The 17,723-nt window shown below is 43.2% G+C and overlaps 1 protein-coding gene across 2 annotated transcripts in view; it reads left to right on the top strand.

Moving 5' to 3' along the window:
• The first annotated feature begins 594 nt into the window (after positions 1 to 594).
• BSDC1 (BSD domain containing 1) overlaps positions 595 to 17,723 on the top strand; it is a 257,488-nt gene continuing 240,359 nt past the window's right edge. For both annotated transcript variants that reach the window (XR_013608698.1, XM_078680725.1), the window contains exons 1-2: positions 595 to 644; positions 5,976 to 6,036. Coding sequence is in view for 1 of the 2 variants with exons in the window: in XM_078680725.1 (XP_078536851.1) it covers positions 634 to 644; positions 5,976 to 6,036 (72 nt within the window). In the remaining variant the exon portion in view is untranslated. The remainder of the gene's footprint in view (positions 645 to 5,975; positions 6,037 to 17,723) is intronic.

Below are 17,723 nucleotides of genomic sequence, written 5' to 3'. Positions count from 1 at the left end.
CTTGTTTAAATTGCAATGTGGTATTTATCATCCTTGCATAAACCAAGAATTACAAGTCCCAGAATTTAAAGGCAATGTCTGTATTAAATGAGTTACTTGAGCATGGAACTGGCAAACCTCAAAGTTCGGATAATTACTGCGACTTCAAGCCCAATTAATAATGAAGGTGGGGTTGGCTGAAAAGCAAGGATTCGCAGACGCATAAGTGACGTGGCTAATACAAAGGTAAGCAGAGCAAAGACGAGGAACAGAGAGAGAAAGAGAGACTGGTTGAGTTATTGAAGCGTACGATGAATGGAGAGGGAAAGATTATAAACCAAGAAATCTAGCATGTTCATGCTGCGAGTGTAAAAAGACAAAGATTAACGGAACGTACACAAATGATAATTTGACAAGTCTGGCATTGTGTCTCAGCTTTGGCCCCTTTCTCTTGTCCTCGTGTTCTCTCTAATTCTTATCGGTCACCAGTACCTAGAAATCGACATTACCTAAAAATCAACATTGCGGTCGCTATTCTATCCTCCAGTCCCCTCTCTCTGTCTACTAATCTAGTCTTTCTTTTATGTCTATCACTCCCTGATCGTGCTTACGAGGGTCAAGGGTCGGTAAATATTGTGATGTCACGCTGGCAAGATGGCGGAAGGGTGAGAGCAGCTGAGCTCGGGAAAGGGGCTGTCAACCATACCGCCGGGGCAGGGAGTGCTAGATACATAGAGGGCGAGAGAGGAGTATAAACTACTGTGGAACGTGTGTCGACCACGAATTGTAGTGAGGCTGCGATGGTGCTAGACCGCATGGGCGATACATTAACTGTCAGCCCAACAGCATATATTGACTTCGCCCAGAAGGAAGGGTGCTTCGGAGTATTGCTTGCTATGTGATGTTATCTTGATGTGTGTGTCGCATTAATCACCCGAGAGGGTACACAGGCGCTTTGACGTGTGGTTCCCAATGTGCTTATATAAAGAGCAAGGGTTTGCTTCTTGAGGAACTCAAGAAGTGAGGAGGAGGCTCTGATGTGTTGAGGGAGGTCTTTGCATGGCTTGGTTGGAGAATGAGCGATTCCCAGTTTTGCTTTTGTCAATTGATTTTCAGTTTTGAGGGGGTTGAGGGGAGGGGGATGAGGGCCGGTGGTGCTAATCAACTAGGAGATACTGCATTGCTTGTCAGGCAGCCGAGGGGTGGGAGAAGTGTGCAGTGGGACCTGGTGTTTCAGCTGCTGCCAGGTGCAGGTTTTACCCTGCAAATAGCGGTGGTGGTCTCCACGAAGTTACGTTGGTAATATGTATTTTTCTAAGTTCATACTTCGTATTCTGTCTGCATTTGGAAGAGGGTGTCAGTCTCTCGGAAAGGCTGTTAAGGCACCAGGAAATATTACAGCTATTGGCTCCATTCCCTAAATTCCATAAAAGCAGAATATTTTGAGACCGATTCATTTAGTTTTTCTTTTTCTTGTGTTACATATACGTTGCTAGTACTAATTTACAAAATTCCATTCACATTATGTGGATTACAGATGTCTTACTAAGTAGCCCAGGCTGTAAAATGCTAAACGGATCATGCACTGTAATTTCTACATGTGGTCAACCATTTTTTTTGTCTCTTTGGTGATGGGGATGGTTTGATATTCACTGGCAATCTTCTTGCTTGATGTTGGAACGGATTTGCCACTCGTTTTTTTCAAAATAGACTGTTTAATCATACCGTACCAACTTTTTTCAGGCCATTTACCACGACAAAATTAGACATTTGGTAGTCTCGGAGGGCCGACCGAGAGATTAAGGGGAAGTAATCGTTAAAAAGCACTATTTAGCAACTGAGCATCTTCGATAGGACGCACTGATGAGAAATTAACATTTGACTTCAAAGATCTATGCTGGGCCTAGTAAAATTGTGGGCATTGACCCACCTATGTGTATGCACATGAAGTTTTATGTGGAAGTAGCGCTGTGCTGTCTTCTCTCACAGCATTAGCAGTGTGACTATGGGTCCAGTGCAGTTCCATAGCCAAGGCAGTCAACCCTGTTACATGGACATAGTGACCAGGCTGTTGGCATGGCACGTACGATGCACTTCGGCCCAGTGTAGTGCCTTAAGAAGAAGAGTATTATGAATTTTAGTAACCCATACTTTTAACTTCTAGGTGTCACATGGAACTGTTCTTGTTGCCCCTAATTTGATCCCATCTGGGATTCGGGGGAAATGTCTGTAGGGTGTATTCTTCTGTTAGACTTGAGAAACTTTTCCGTATGCTTTCCTAAAATTCCCCAAATACAGCTGTTCCCTCATTCCACCCACCCCAAAAAAACTTGAGAGGTACCAACTAAGAAATACTTATGGTATCCCCATTGGAGTTTCTTCAGCTTTAGTTATTATTAAATCTTCTTATCATATCTAATAAAAATGCCCGATGCTTCCTCAAGAACCAGAGCTTTTTTAAGTTACTACCTGTGGTTGCAGGTATTTCTCTACCAGTGTGAAGGAGAAAGAGCGATAGCTGGGAGTACTGGAATCACCAGCAATGTATTGTTTTCTTACTTGAGGAGTGTGTTTACTAACTTGAAGTGCATTAGAGGGTAGGGAGCTCTCAAATCCTGCAAAGCATTTTGCGGTTGTCTTTTTGTAATGAATGCCATCAACCACTTAATCATGTGTTTGCCCTCTGGCTACCATGCCTCTACTCATAGCACATGCTTTGTGCATCCTGGCACTGTTTGTTTTCCTTCTATTTGCTAAAGAAGCAACTAAATAGAAAGTGGGTGATATCGTGCATATATATCGAAAAGGCGTTGGGTCCTGACCTTTAGATGTTGACACTCCACACCGTCCTGAGGTAAACCAAGAAAGGGAGTTGAGCTCCTTGTCCTAATTGGTGCCCTTAACCAAAGTGGAAATGCCTGTCCCTAAAGTAGATTTGCAGGAGTCGCAGAGTCTATGTTCTTGCCTCTCCTGGTTGGCCGTGTACTTGTCCAGATCTGAGCAACAAATACACCCTGATGGAAAATCTATTATTTTTAATCTTTAGACCTTGTTTTTCGTTCATAGTCGTACAGATCTATTCACCAACGAAGACCAGTGCTAGAAAATTCTATCCAGCGTCTATGAACTAATAGATAATTTGGCACTCAACACATGTCTCTCGTCTCTGCTTTCAATTCACCCTGGCCTTTTGCTCTGATCAAGACTCTGTCCCTCCTTCATCATTTTCTTCTTTTGGCTCCCTAGAGTCAAATACCAGGGGCTTGATTCTAAAGACCTCACTGGTGTATCTACTTTTCTTTTTCATGAGGCAGTGTCATAACTCCTTTCCTCTGTTTTCAACAAAGGTACGTGATCATTATCAGTGTGCTTGAGTACTTAAGATTGAGCTGTAGGTGTCTTCAAGTGCCCCAGAGCTGCCAATGCCTGATGCGAGATCCTTTTGCTACTATAGGAACAACTAATTGCCATGTTTATGTATGCATGATGCCTTGGTTAGTGTGTCCCTTTAACACAATCTACCGGTGTTTTATGTGCACCACAGTCGTGACAGACGGTCACCTGTCCTAGAAGAAAAAAAGCCAGCATGGCCTATTGTGGTGTAGTCTGGCCCCAGGTAAGGGCCTTTGTCCAACAGGTGCCATTTTGTACAACACAAACACAAGGAGATGATGGATGGAGTGCTGAAGCTTTTCAAACACTCCCTCCTCCCTCAGTCACAGATCTGGGTTGAATCCATCATCATTCTTTAGCTCACTTCGCCACCCCAGTTCAGCCACAGCTATATGCAAATCAGTCTTGACCCTGTGCCTCATGTGAACAGTCCAACCCGAACTGCCAAGCCAGGTGTTCCCTGGACCTGACCCCCGTAGCCTTATGGGAACAGTCTAGCCCAAACTGCCAAGCCATGTCTTTCCTAGACCGGAAACAAGCATCCTGGGACCGGTTTCGGGGTAACACCCCTCATCAGCCAGGCTAGCTTGAATCCAGTGGAAAAGTGAGCAAGGGACCCAAGTCTGGGCATACCCTGCCAACTTAGGGCAAACACAAGGAGATGATGGACGGAGTGCTGAAACTTTTCAAACACTCACCCCCAGACACAAATCTGGGTTGAATCCCCGACTGGGACGGGTATGCCCAGACGTGGGTCCCCTTCTCTCCAGGCCACTGGAATCAAGCTATCCTGGCTGAGGAGGGGTGAAACACCGATACCGGTCCTAGGATGCTTATTTCCAGTCCAGGAAGGACCTGGCTTGGCAGTTCAGGCTGGACTGTTTCTGTTGGGCACAGGCTCAAGATTGATTTGCATATGGCTGGGTACAAACCGGAAAGGCATGGTGAGCAAAAAAATTATGGATTAGGCCCAGAGCTCTGTACTGGGGTTAATGTATGTCATTGTTCTGTATTCTGTCATCAGTTGCTCTTTTTGCATTTGTCACCACGAGTGGGACGGGTATGCCCAGACGTGGGTCCTGTGCTCTCCATGCCACTGGAATCAAGCTATTCTGGCTGATGACGGGTGAACTCCGAAACCACTCCTAGGATGCTTGTTTCCAGTCCAGGGAGGACTTGGCTTGGCAGTTCAGCCTGGACTGTACCCATTGGGCACAGGGTCAAGCTTGATTTGCAAATGGCTGGGTTCAAACTGGAATGGCATGGTGAGCAAAAAAAAAGATGGATTTAGGCCCAGATCTCGGTTCTGGGGTGAATGTATGACATTGTTCTGCATTCTGTCCATCAGTTGTTCTTTTTGCATTTGCCATTTTGTACAATACCTGGTTTACCATAGTATATTGGGCTGACGCGGGAATAGATCCCAGTGCACCATGTCACAGCACACTTAGTCCAGTGCAGTGCATGTATGTGATGCAAGTCTGCCCCAGAAATTGGTACATTCGAGGAGATGCTCTGTTTTTCCTAACATTTCTATAGTGGCCAGTGTGGTTTGGACTCTGCATCTAATCTTTGCATCTGCATCCCACCACACATTCACTGTCATCTTGGCTGTCCATCCAGTGATGCTGGAGCATGGATGGCACCTTCATATGTGGAAATCTGTTGTAAACTCATGTGCCATTTAAATGGATAAAGGAGGTGTTAAGTCCTAGTCTGGAGTACTTCATTATCAACCAACAGCATGTTGGGGGAGGGTGGTGCTCAAGGGTGGTATTATGGATAGGTGTTAACCTCTGGTGTGTATCTTTGAGTAGCCAATATTGAGATATGAATGCTAAAGAATTATTCCACTCATCAACGCTGTTGGCTCGAGGTGTGTCAGGGTGTTCTTAATCCCTAGCATGGGGCTGCACTAGGATCAGTCCAGTGTGTAGTATTACCTCTTGTTATAAGTAGTGTTGGTATCTACCCAAGATCTCAGGTGAAGGGGACCTTTTAGCTATTGGTGTAAGGGGACAAAGGGGCCCGAATCGACCGTGTCTGCAAGAGGGTTGAATTGGCCCCTGTGATGGATGTTGGGATGCTGTTAGTCCTTGGTCTTGGTTTTTGAGAGGTGATCTTTTTCTGATAGTAGTAGTGAGAAATGGCACCTTCTAGTGTTTATTGTTTATTAGACTAAGGGAAGTTTATATTAATTCGGTAATAAAACTAGCCCTTGATATTGTGATATGACCATAATTATGTTGTTGACTTTTGGCGACAGGACCGGATTGATGTTTGCTCCAGTGTAGAGAGATGGCTGATGCTAGACATGTAATGGTGGCTTGTCTGGTCTGCTCAAGTTTCTGTTCCAGTAGAGGTGTCGGCCATGATGTGGAATTATGAGTCTGTGATGTGGGTGGAGGGTTTTGTCTGCCACTGGTGTACGGGCAGGGTAGACTTAAGTCACTGGTGTTTGAGCAAGACTAATGTTGGCATTTGATATTGGGGCTGGGATCATTTTGTTCTCTGGTGCAAGGTAAAAGTAGTAAAGTTGAACAGGAGGCGAAAGCTCCCAGATGATATCACTTCATTTGCCACTCACATTTTCTATTTTTCAGTGAGGATGGCGGCTGGTGGCGGAGTTGGCTGCAACAGAGCTATCAGAATGTGCGTGAAAAGGTGAGACCCGTTTGACATCTGCACACTTCAACCCCCGGACCATGAAACTATCATGTTTTCCGTAGACGTACATAGTCTGTATTCCTTTGTGATTTCTTCTAACCCTTGCTGTGTCATCTGCTCCCTCTGTGTCAGCCACCTTCTGTGTTTCCGTGAGCATCTGTTGTCTAAGTATGGGAGCATCTTGGTCTGTGCTCTTCAATTGTACATAAAGCCGTATTGTATGCTCCAATAAGTCCATCATCGGATTGCAGATGAGACCCTTTGCCTCCGTAACACAATCGCAAAAACAGTTCCACAGACCCATCATATGATCACCAGAGAAGACTCACTGCTCCATCATCTAGTCACTGAACGGTTCCACAGCTTCATCTTATCACATAGTAAGACTTGCATACTATCATCCAATAATCCAGGCTTTCCTATAGGGCCCTGCATCAAGTCTCCTGACCCACACCCTGCTATAAACAAACTCTAGGGACAGAGCATAGCCTCCGTTCACACCCTGCGCCCATTCTCAATACCCACAAAATCAGCTGCGTAAAGTATTGCATCCATGCGCTTCAGGATCTGAATGTAGAATGTGGTATTTTGCGATGATCAATACCCAGTGGCCAGATAGGGCTGTGCATAGGTCTGCACACTACTCTTTGCACCTAGCAGTACTGATTCCTCTACTTTCAGGGCACAACACATATGCAGGGCTTCCTCCTACGCCTAGCTTGTTCTCACCTTGGGGAAAAAGTGACAATTTCCAGAGACCTGTTCCTAGTCCGATCTCCCTCTGTGTATGTGCAGCAGAGCTTCTCCAGATGTCCCTGAGAATACAGCCTACTTGTGTATGCAGACCACTGTCTATAATCTTTGGCACTTGCAGAAATCCAAGACTGATCAAGTTGTGATGTGAGATTAGAAATTCATATCTTTAGCAAAGCAAAATCGAGATCTTCTTTGTGGCTTTTATTTCTAGGCCTTTTCAAAAGTGGAGATAAGCAAGCACTAACTGATCATAGCAATGTGAATTCCATGGGAGAAGGTGCATGCTTTCTTACTAATGATCTATTTGCAAAATCTATCCTCCCTCAGCAGAGTGCATAAGAGGAAGGCCACAGCTGACGGTAGGACATTTCTTGAGTATAGCATAGGCCAGATACTCAAACTAGTTTGGTGCAGTCTTTTGCTTCTAGTAAGGACTTCAAGCTAAATTTAGGTTACAGCCAGCAATTGGACAAGGGTGAAGAAAATGCTGTGTATTCACTGAAGCACTGTCCGTGTGACCGGAAAGTGTGATGGCCTTATCCTGTGTAGGTAACCGGCCTCTTGTGCTGCATGCAACACGATTCAGACAGTGCATACTTTCCTTGCGTACTAAGTATAAACCCAACACAAATTCACAGAGAAAGACCCAGTCTGTATCCATGGGTTACAGTTTGAATGCCTGCACTGCAAAATAATCATTGGCAACACCAATAAGTCAGTTTTTTGTTAGGATGAGTGCTTAGTAACAGTTGTGTGACCGTGTGCATGTGGTGCAAAGAAAATATCAAAACAAAGTAACATCTTGGGCCCCAACAATATGTAAGCCCCTGTCTGAACAGACCCCAATTGCAGAGTTGTACGCTCAAAAATTGTAAGGCGTGAACATATTAGTCATACTAAACAAAATATTGCACAATATATACCTTTGACAAAGGGCCAGTATCTTTTTGGAAAACCAGTGTGCGTGCATAACTTTGTACATAAGTAAATTTGTCAATCCAGCTACAAATTACCATGGCAGCAACGTAAAACCAAGCCATGCTCATTGGAGATTAGTTTTTTAAATAGTCTAAAACATTCAAACAGCAGTCAATCCTAAACAAGAAAGCCATAAGCCAGCAATTAAAATTTTAAAGCTTGGGCAACTAAATACATCAAAGAACACACCCTGGCTCTAGTCTAAATAAAAGGAGTACTTGAGCCCCATCACCAAAATTAATGGCAATACAAATGGATCAATGTAATCATCCATTAAATACTGTGGTGTTGATGGACAGACCAGCAGCCCATTGGCAGTCGATAATACATGGAAACCAGTGACTCAGGAGGACTGAGCAAAAGCCCTCTCTCTACTTCTCGCAGAATTCAAGACATGCTGTCCTTTAGACAAACTGGTCTTTAGCCAGAGCGGATGATTGAGTTGTTTTCTACCTTGGTGTACCAGATGATACTTGGTTAGATTACTAATGGGATTAGGAAGGTGAAATGTTTAATGTAATGCTCTAATAAACACTCCTAACATGAAATTCCTAAATGAAAGAGCACGTTGAGACTGGGTGGCCAAATATGCACATTATGCATTCGAGTCTCAGCAATGTCGCTCAACATCCTGTGATTCTGGGCAAATCACTTAATGTCCCTGTGCCCAACAATAATGATTGTGTCCTTGTGTAACGCAGCTGGTGCTCATGTTAAGAACTCTGATACCTGATACCTTTGGGTCAAGTTTGCGTTATATAAAACACCGAAAAGAAAAGAAAATCTGAAGGTGACCATATCTTTAACTCTTGAATTTTGAGCTCTACAAAATAGTTTTTGAAAGATACCGTCTTCTACAAACTGTCTCAATCTGCCCCTGGGATAACATTTTAAATATATTGAAATTCCTAGGTAGATAATATTCATTTTTTCACTGAAATCATTGCAGATTGCTGGCTGTGACTCTATGTTGTTGGAGTAAATCAAGTGGGCACTATTGGAGAATGCAGATGGAATATTCCTCCAGAATTTGAGTCGTCAGAATGTAGCAAATTGTCTTGTAAGCTGGTATGTGTGTGTAGTATTTGTATAGCCCAAACCTAGTCAAAAGGGGGTGGAGCACTGGTGTTCAATGCGGTTGGGCAAGCACTGTTGCACAAGATGCTCCAACTGTTATGATCTTCCTGCTGGTTAACCTCCTCCTATGGAAACCTTGTTGCAACTTCTACTTCCTCTGCATAGTCAAGAATGAAAGTCTATGTAAGCCTGCATTGTCATCAGTGTAAAGTTATAGCCAGCATGGCCGTTACCTATTTGATAATAAACATCTGAAGACAGGTTGCATTGCTATCCTAAATTGAAACCTATTCCTACTCCAAAAAAGGCAAATGCTAAACTGCTGGAATTGGTAGAAGTGGCTGCTGGCCTAACCTTACAATTTTGGAGCCAATTGTCCACAAGATAAGATAAAAAAAATAATAATGTTATTAATCACAATATTGAAAGAATCTGTAAAAATTTTGTTAAATATAATTTCTCTTTAGTAATGCAGGCAGAAGAGCCAGCAATTGGGCCGCTCAGGTTTGGGTTGAAATTTCCCTTAGGCCACAAAATACTATATCAGCTAAGCCATCTAATGCAAATAGTCCTTAAAGAAAGTAGACTCTAACTGGCGGGTCTGTGAACTTGTTAAGCTGTATAATGACTAAATATTCTAGGACTTCATATCAAAGTCATGGACAGATAGATTGTCAGTAATATTCGGAAAAGGGTCCAAGTAGCTATTTAATCTTTGAACAGGTCAATTTAATGTATTGAGAAAATATGTTGGAAATACATACAAACCAAACACAAGGAGATGATGGACGGAGTGCTAAAACTTTTCAGACACTTACCCCCAGTCACAGATCTGGGTTGAATCCATCATCGTTCTTTAGCTCACTTCACCACCTCAGTTCAGACCCATCTATATGCAAATCAGCCATGACCCAGTGCCTCATGGGAATAGTCGAGCCCGAACTGCCAAGTCAGGTATTTCCTGAACCGTAATCAAGCATCCTGGGACCGTTTCGGGGTAACACCCCTCATCAGCCAGGCTAGCTTGAATCCAGTGGCAAAGGAAGCAGTGGACCCACGTCTGGGCATACCGTGCCATCTTGGGGCAAGCAAAGCAAACACAAGGAGATGATGGGCGGAGCGCTGAAACTATCAGACACTCGCACCCAGTCACAGATCTGGGTTGAATCCATCATCGTTCTTTAGCTCACTTCGCCACCTCAGTTCAGACCCAGCTATATGCAAATCAGTCATGACATACATACTGTCTTTCTTGTAAAAAAATAAATATTGAAGAGCCTCTAACTGTTTTATTTTCCGAAGCTGAATTTAATCCTATTTATTCTTCGTAGTCATTGTGTTCCGTCCTAGTCAGTGCAAAAATAGATTCAGTGTATTGACTATCCATCAGCTTATGATCTGCTAAGTAGGGGCTATTTATGGGCCAGATTTTACAACCTGGCAGTTTGTTTTATCGGTATTGATGGCACTGCACTTGATCATGTTGCACGGGTTGATAATCATTCACTTACCACATATGAGGCTAAATTGGAGTGGTGACCCCCCCGACCTCCCCTTCCCCTCCAAGGTTGTCTGTTGGCTATTAGTCTTCTTATTTTCATAGCAAACTTTACACCATATCTGTAGCAAACATCTTATGATCCTATCAGAATTTCAAACGTTGCTAGTGCAGACTTGCTGTATGCTGACGATATGGTCTTTATTGGGCATGTACACTTAAAACATATGCTGACTGCTCCACTAAAAGTAATGTTTTATCCATACATTGTAGAAAAACTGAAATCCTAATGTATTGTGACATTTTATAATATAGCAATTTTTCCAAGGAATGTGATGCATTAGATATCTGTCTTGTACAAAAATCCACTTACACTATTTGGTGCCAAGCAGTGAGGTGACCAATTATACTGGTATTCTCATTATTTCCGAGGTCTGATGCTATCCTCTTGAATTATGTCAGGGTTAAGTAAGGCTTATTATGCCGCATTTATAATAATACTGACATCTGTACAGCACAGTGGTCTATTTAGGTAAAATCCTTTAATTGCCACAGGATCCGTTTATGAAGGAGCTCTGTTTAGTGCAGCCTTTTTATCACAAGAGGGCTCTGATTAGGCCAGAAAGTTTGCCATGCTAGGGCTCTGAATGTGGCTGAGCTTAGGGCATATCATTGTTCTAATTGAACAATTGTGCTCTTAATTACTTTAGTTTCTTAGGAAACTTCTTGTGAATAGCTCTGGGAAATATAATTGTATTCATTCTCTTGGTTTCAGAAAATGTTACTGTAAATCAATCCAAATTATATTTGAACAGCAGTCCCTACGTTGCCAGTTAAGAATCACTCTGATGGCTTAGAGTATGACCTTCTCCATTTGACCACATTGTGTAATTCTAGGGAAAATCACTTAATTTAACTGTGCCTCCGATACTATGGGTCCGATTCCGTTCTCGTTGTGAAAGCTCTCCGTCCGAGTCGGATCCGGAGTGCTTTTTGACCGACTAGCACTCCGGGGCTCCAAACGACCGAGCTCGGAGCCCCATTGAAGTGAATGAGAGCCTGTTGTACGACGTGTACATAGGCTCCCATTGACGAAAAAAGGATGTTGCTCAAAAGGGCACTCCCTGTAATGATGACGCGTCTGTGCCACCTCCACCGTACATGCACGTTGGGGGGGGGGCCTTGGTTCCCCCCTGTGAACGACTCGTAAGGCTACGGGTGAAGGGGGGTCCGGCGCGGACCCTCAGAGTCCGCTTCCCAGAGCTTTTACGAGTCAGAAACTCCATCTCGATCCGGCTGTCCGAATCGTGCATCGTACTGGCTCGGTCGGAAATCGCCTCTATTGCACGGCACGGTACGCTTACGGCTGACACGTACGGAGTGGTCCGGACCCGGAAACTCTTCGGTTGGCGATTTCACGTTTCCCGCATCGTACTTGCGCGCTCTTATAGTTATGAGTCGGTCGGAAAACACGCGTCCGGCTCGTACTTTTCCAGGCCGGATCGCTTCAGAGCCATTCCGAACGAGATCGGAATCGGCCCCTAAGTGTTGGATCAATGATTGGTTTACTTTTTACAACAAGAGGAACTTTACAAGGTCTTGTAAAGTCAGACGTTTACAGGCCTGTTTCTCAAAGTTATTAACACATGAGAGTTTGGTTTACATGTACAAAAGTTGATCTTGCACTCCTAAAATAATTTACTTGCATGAAGGGTTGGTGGAAACAAATATTCTTACAGGGACTTGAAAGAAACAAAAAGTCTTAGTTCCAGATAAATGCCCAGTCAGTTTGTCCACGCCCGCAAACTTACAAGTTTAAAGATATGTACAAATACCACTCCAACCAATTTCCATCCCACTTCCTGGTAAAAGTTAGAAATTGGTTTCTGACAAGAACAGGAGTAAACATTTTTCCCCAGGATGACGGGATCCTCCTCCAATAAAGAGTTGAAGGTCTAGGTAATGGAGTTTCTCCATGTGGAAAAATATATTTCTCATAGAGAAAATAGTTTTAAAATTTACACTAGTATATTTGCTCCCATGAAAATGGAATATATAGAGGCTTACTAAAAGTGTAATTTTTAGGCCTACTTCTGTAAACTCTTCTGAATTCTGATAAGTCCTAAATCTCACACAGTGACAGTACAAAACCATAGGCGCACTGTTGTGACTTTGTTTTGGGATTGGGCCCATGTGTTTTTTTAAAAACTCTGCCTATAATGTTCTCAATGATTTTAGACTGAGAGTCTCTATTTTTTAGGGCTCGCCCCTCGTGATGCACTGCGCAGCAGTGCTCGCGCAGGTGAGCCGTTTTGTAGGGGGTTTAGAAACGGACCCTTTTGGGTTCTGTTATTGGGCTTTGTGTGCGTGTGTTTTTTTAACAGAGCACGCAATATGCCAATGGCGGACTCATTGCTCCGCCCATGGCCTATTGGTGTCTGTTACGCGCACCAACGGCCATATGTCTTCAATTATCGTGCCCAGACACGGGCACGATAATTGAAGACATATGGCTCGCAGTGGCTGGCGCGCACCACTCGCGGGCATTTTTTTTCTTTTCGTGCCGCTTGTTTTTTTGTTTTTTGTCCATTATGCTCTTCCTTATCAAAGGCATTAATCCTTCCATAATAACGGCTGTATCGGCCCTTGTGGGACGGCGCATCCATTCCATGTGATTTATTCTGCTGTGATTGTTCCGTTTTCTCTTCTTATTCCGTGTTTTTGCTAAAGCTGTGTTATTTAGGTTTCATGGGGCGCAGCAGTTAACTTTTCATGCAGCGATGATGTCTTGAAGGTGGACACAGGAAGTTAAATGACTGGCATTGCTCCCAAGCCCTCCTCCCATACAGTCATGCCTCTAGAGGGGGCCCCTGACCCTGCTCTATTTGTCTCAGCCCCCCATGGGCCCTGCCACCACAGCTGCTGCATGTGCCAAGAGACCGCACAGGAATAGAAGGCGCTGCACCTTCTCTTGGCATATTCATTTATCAACCTACCTTACCACAGCTGTTAAATGTGTCCGGAGGCGGCACTGCAATGAGACACTACACCTTGTCTCACATATTAATTAATGTATCTATTTATCTTTCACTGCAAAGCAGTGTTATTTGCTTAAAATGTTTAAAACAGAAATACGGCCTCCATGATATTGATTCATGTCAGTTATGTTGGAGGCAGGGAGCAAACTTTGTACTTCAGGCTTGGGAGTGAGTATTGATAGGGGACTACTGGGAAAATGTGATACAAGACCTGAGATCTATGACGTCAGAGGAGATACACCGGCCCAAATAAAGCTGTGGTGTTTGTATTGTTATCTATGTGTTCTCATGATTAGAAAGCTTGGTTTCAGGGTGGTCAAGTTTTGTTGCAGGATATGGAGTCAGTGTGTGGCGCTGCTGAAATCTTATTGAACAGTAAAAAAAAAAAGCATTACGTTTTATGTTAAAAAGGACAGATGTCTCCACTGTCTGGGTTAATCAGAGTCGTGGAACATTTATTAGATTTCGCTGGTAAAAATGATTTACGCTGCACGATTTTAAAACCATATCCAGCATTTCAGAACTTGAGCTATGTTTCGCTAATCCTGGTCAACCTCTGCAATGGGGATGAATACTTATATCCTAAGAAAATAGGGGAAAATACATTCTCCGCATGTGAGGTTCTTTCGCCTGTCAGCTCATGATGGGAGACCAACACTTTCCATACAAACTCCAGCTGCTTCTTGCAATAAGCCTTCAAACTGGTAGGAGTTGTTATTCTCCCCTCACTCTCGAGGACAATCAAGCACCACTTGCCTACCATAAATTATACTGTCTGGAGTCGTGAGTCCTCTCCTCACAACGTTTCCTTGGCAAGGAAATATAAATTTAATACACCCATAAACTAAATACTGGCTGTTACACCAGGACACGTACATAAGATGCTAAGAGGGTTATAGACCGGGCCACTGGAATTAAGTGATTGTGCGGCAGCAGCGAGTTTAGCATAATTGTAGATTTTCCACCTTTGCCATAGAATCCAACATCTGTCGCATAATCTGAAGATTTTTCCAAGAAAAAATGTTGTTTCTAGCTCTGACGGGTAAAAAGTTACAAAAAAATGCAGCAATATGGTTTGCAGAACAGTGAAAGGCCCTTTGCAAAGCTACATTATGGGTTTAAACTGGTACTAATGAGTTGCAACCAATGCCCTGACTGTGTTACCAAGTTTAACAAGCATTTGCAGTGCAATAGGTCTCGCATTATTAAAGTTTGAGCTATTGGTGGTTCCTTATTTAGCAATGCCAATAGCTCAAACTTTAATAATGCGAGACCTATTGCATTGCAAATGCTTGTTTAAATTTAAATACTGGATTTCATCAAACACTTTTTATTACTTGATGCATCTAAAAGAAATGGCGTTTATAGTTGTCCTTTAAAAACTGATGATAGTTTAACTACCTATACCGTAATCCTTTTTTTCAATTGAGAATATTTCGGTTAATTTATTTGGAAAACAATCTCCAGTTGTTCTTACATTCTTCAGAATGCATTTGCATATAATTAAGCCGCATTCTTAGGACATTATAGTATTGAACCCCACTGTCAGTCAAACAAAAGGTGCTAATAGCTTGCTGTGTTTTGTTCGAGCACCTTACCTAATTGTTAAAGCTTTGTATTAAGCTCCAACATAAGGGTCTTTATCTTGCCAACAGTAAATCTTCTGTCCTTCAACGATACTGTGGATGGTAAATTGCAGCAAAAAGGATTGTTTTGCAGGGGTTGGGCATACTTGTCCATTGGTCAAAATAAACTTTAAAAACATGGTGTTTTTAACCCCAAACAGCATCTCCTGAGTGATAGGCGACGACCGTCAGGATGCAATTTCAGACCCAAATTTCAAAACCAGTATAATTATACCCTCATTGAAACAAAGTGGTGTTTCTTGCAATTTCTTTGGTTGTTGAATGTGGTGCAAAAATATTAAGCTTATCTGTGCAGCAGTCCCAGACCGTTGAAAGTAAATCATGAACGTCTGCTGCAGCATTAATCGCTTCAATCCCTCTAAAACTCACGTGGCTACTCCAGAGCACAGCATCCAAGGCACACAGATTTTCATTTTTGTTTCACTTAATTATGTTGCTTTATACTATTAAATTGACATGGATCAATATGCAGTTTACTTTCTGAACTTAAATCTTATTTCGTCATGCATAAATCCCAAATAAAAATAAATGTAGTGGAAAGATGTTGGAGAGAAAAAGCACATAGCGAAGTAGAGGAATAGTTAGAATTTAACCAAGTTAAAATCCTAGGCTGTCTGTGGCAAAATTAAAGTCCAGTTAAAAAAATTGTGGCTGAAAAGTGTCCTTTTGGTTGGAATTTCATAATTTAAGTAGCAGCCTGGATGCACATAGATTCTACCAACAAATGTTAAAGGTTACAAATGTAACACGTTTTAGAAAACAATAAGGAAATTAAGGCATTCATTAATATCCGCCCATGTTGGTACAAAATGAAGTGAATCTGCCCAAACACACATGGCTACTGTGGAAGAGAATCCATGTCACATCTAATGTTAAGTTGTACCTTTTATAAAGATCTTTAGAATTAACTGTTTACAATGTGCCATTTTATAGCCCTCCAAAGCAAGTTATGTTATGTTAAAATGGTTTTGTAAAGTGCTCGTACACCAGTTGGTTTCTTGGTGCTAATACTAGGAGGTGCCGGACCGGAGCAGTTATACATAGGCTTGGTTGAACAGCCAGGTTTTAAGGTATTTCCTGAACCTCAGTAGATCGGTGCTTAAACTGATTTTCAAGGGTGATGGAGTTCCACAGTCTCAGTGCCAGAATTGCGAACCTACAGCCCCGTTGGAGCTTCAACTTGAAAGTCTGGATAGTCAGAAGTTGGAGATGAGCGGAGGTTGCGTGAGGGGGTGTAGCAAGAAATTAGGCTTTCTATAAATTTGGGGCCACAGCCGTTCAGGGATTTGAACACCAGGCAGACGATTTTGAAAGCACAGCGTTGGGAAATAGGAAGCCAATGCAGTGTGCTCAAAAGAGGGGAGGCATGTTGCCATCTGGGTTGTTTGTGAATCAGTCTTGCTGCTTGGTTCTGCATCAGCTGTAGCCGTTTTGTAAGGCCGTGTGGCATACCGAGGTAGATTGCGTTGGCGTAATCTATTCGTGATAAGATCATAGGTATCACAACCTGGATTTATTTATTTTATTTAAGCATTTTTTATAGCGCACAAATACCCTTAGGTGTCTCGGCACTGAGGACTAAAGAATAGAGAAGGCCAGGACCAGGTGACTTAGTGGTTGAAGAGCCAGGTTTTTACTTGTTTCCGGAAGGCAAGCAGGGTGGGACTAGTCTTAATGTGAAGGGGGAGCGTGTTCCATAGTCTGGATGTCGCCCCATGAATCTTCTGTCGCCCCATGAGGCTTTCTTGGTTTGAGGGACAATCAGCAGGCTCGCTGCTGATGAGCGTAGTGGTCTACTGGGCATGTAGGAGCGGAGAGTTTTCTTCAGAAACTCAGGTCCTGTATTATGGATTGCCTTGTATGCGATGCACAGCACCTTGAACTTGGTTCTACTTCTTATGGGTAGCCAGTGGAGCTGTCACCATGTTGGATATTGGTTTAAACTTGGGGGTGCCTGACAGAATCCTGGCAGCTGCGTTCTGCACCGGTTGAAACTTATTTAGGACCCTTTCCTGGGCATTGATATGGAGACCATTACAATAGTCAACCTTTGACATAACCAGTATGGTGATAAGAGTTCTACCGGCACTGATTGGGAGAAAAGGTAGGAGTTTTTTTAATCTTCTTGAGGACATAGAAGGATAAGGAGACAACTGCGCTGGCTTGATATGTAAATGACAGCTTGTCATCAAACATAACACCCAAATTTCTAACCTTTGTGACTGGGGACAGAGGTGATACTAGCTTGGCTGGCCACCAAGTAGGGGACCAGCTTGAGGAAAGATTGCCAAACATCATCACCTCCGTCTTGTCTGAATTTAATGTGAGGCAGTTGTTTGCCATCCATGCACCACCCCCTTTTGTACCGCTTTGGCCGCCATAAGTGTGGCAGGGTATGCTCAGACGTGAGTCCCTTGCTCACTTTGCCACTGGATTCAAGCAAGCCGGGCTGAAGACGGCTGTAATGCCAGAAACCGGTCCTCGGAAGCTTGTTTCCGGTCCAGGGAAGGCATGTTCGGGCTGGACTGTTCCCATGAGGCACAGGGTCAGACTGATTTGTGAAGGATTCAAAATTATTCTAACGGGCTACACTTACCAATAGCCCATATGCATTTATTTTATAATAATAAGTCAGTCGGCAATGGAGAAAGTTCAATCGTTTATTCATCAAATACAAGCCCTGGCAGGGGA

Source organism: Lissotriton helveticus, chromosome 3_1 (assembly GCF_964261635.1).
Source record: "Lissotriton helveticus chromosome 3_1, aLisHel1.1, whole genome shotgun sequence".
Classification (NCBI taxonomy): Eukaryota; Metazoa; Chordata; class Amphibia; order Caudata; family Salamandridae; genus Lissotriton; species Lissotriton helveticus.
Note: the sequence above shows the minus strand (reverse complement) of the source record. Positions and strands in the feature narration are given on the sequence as shown.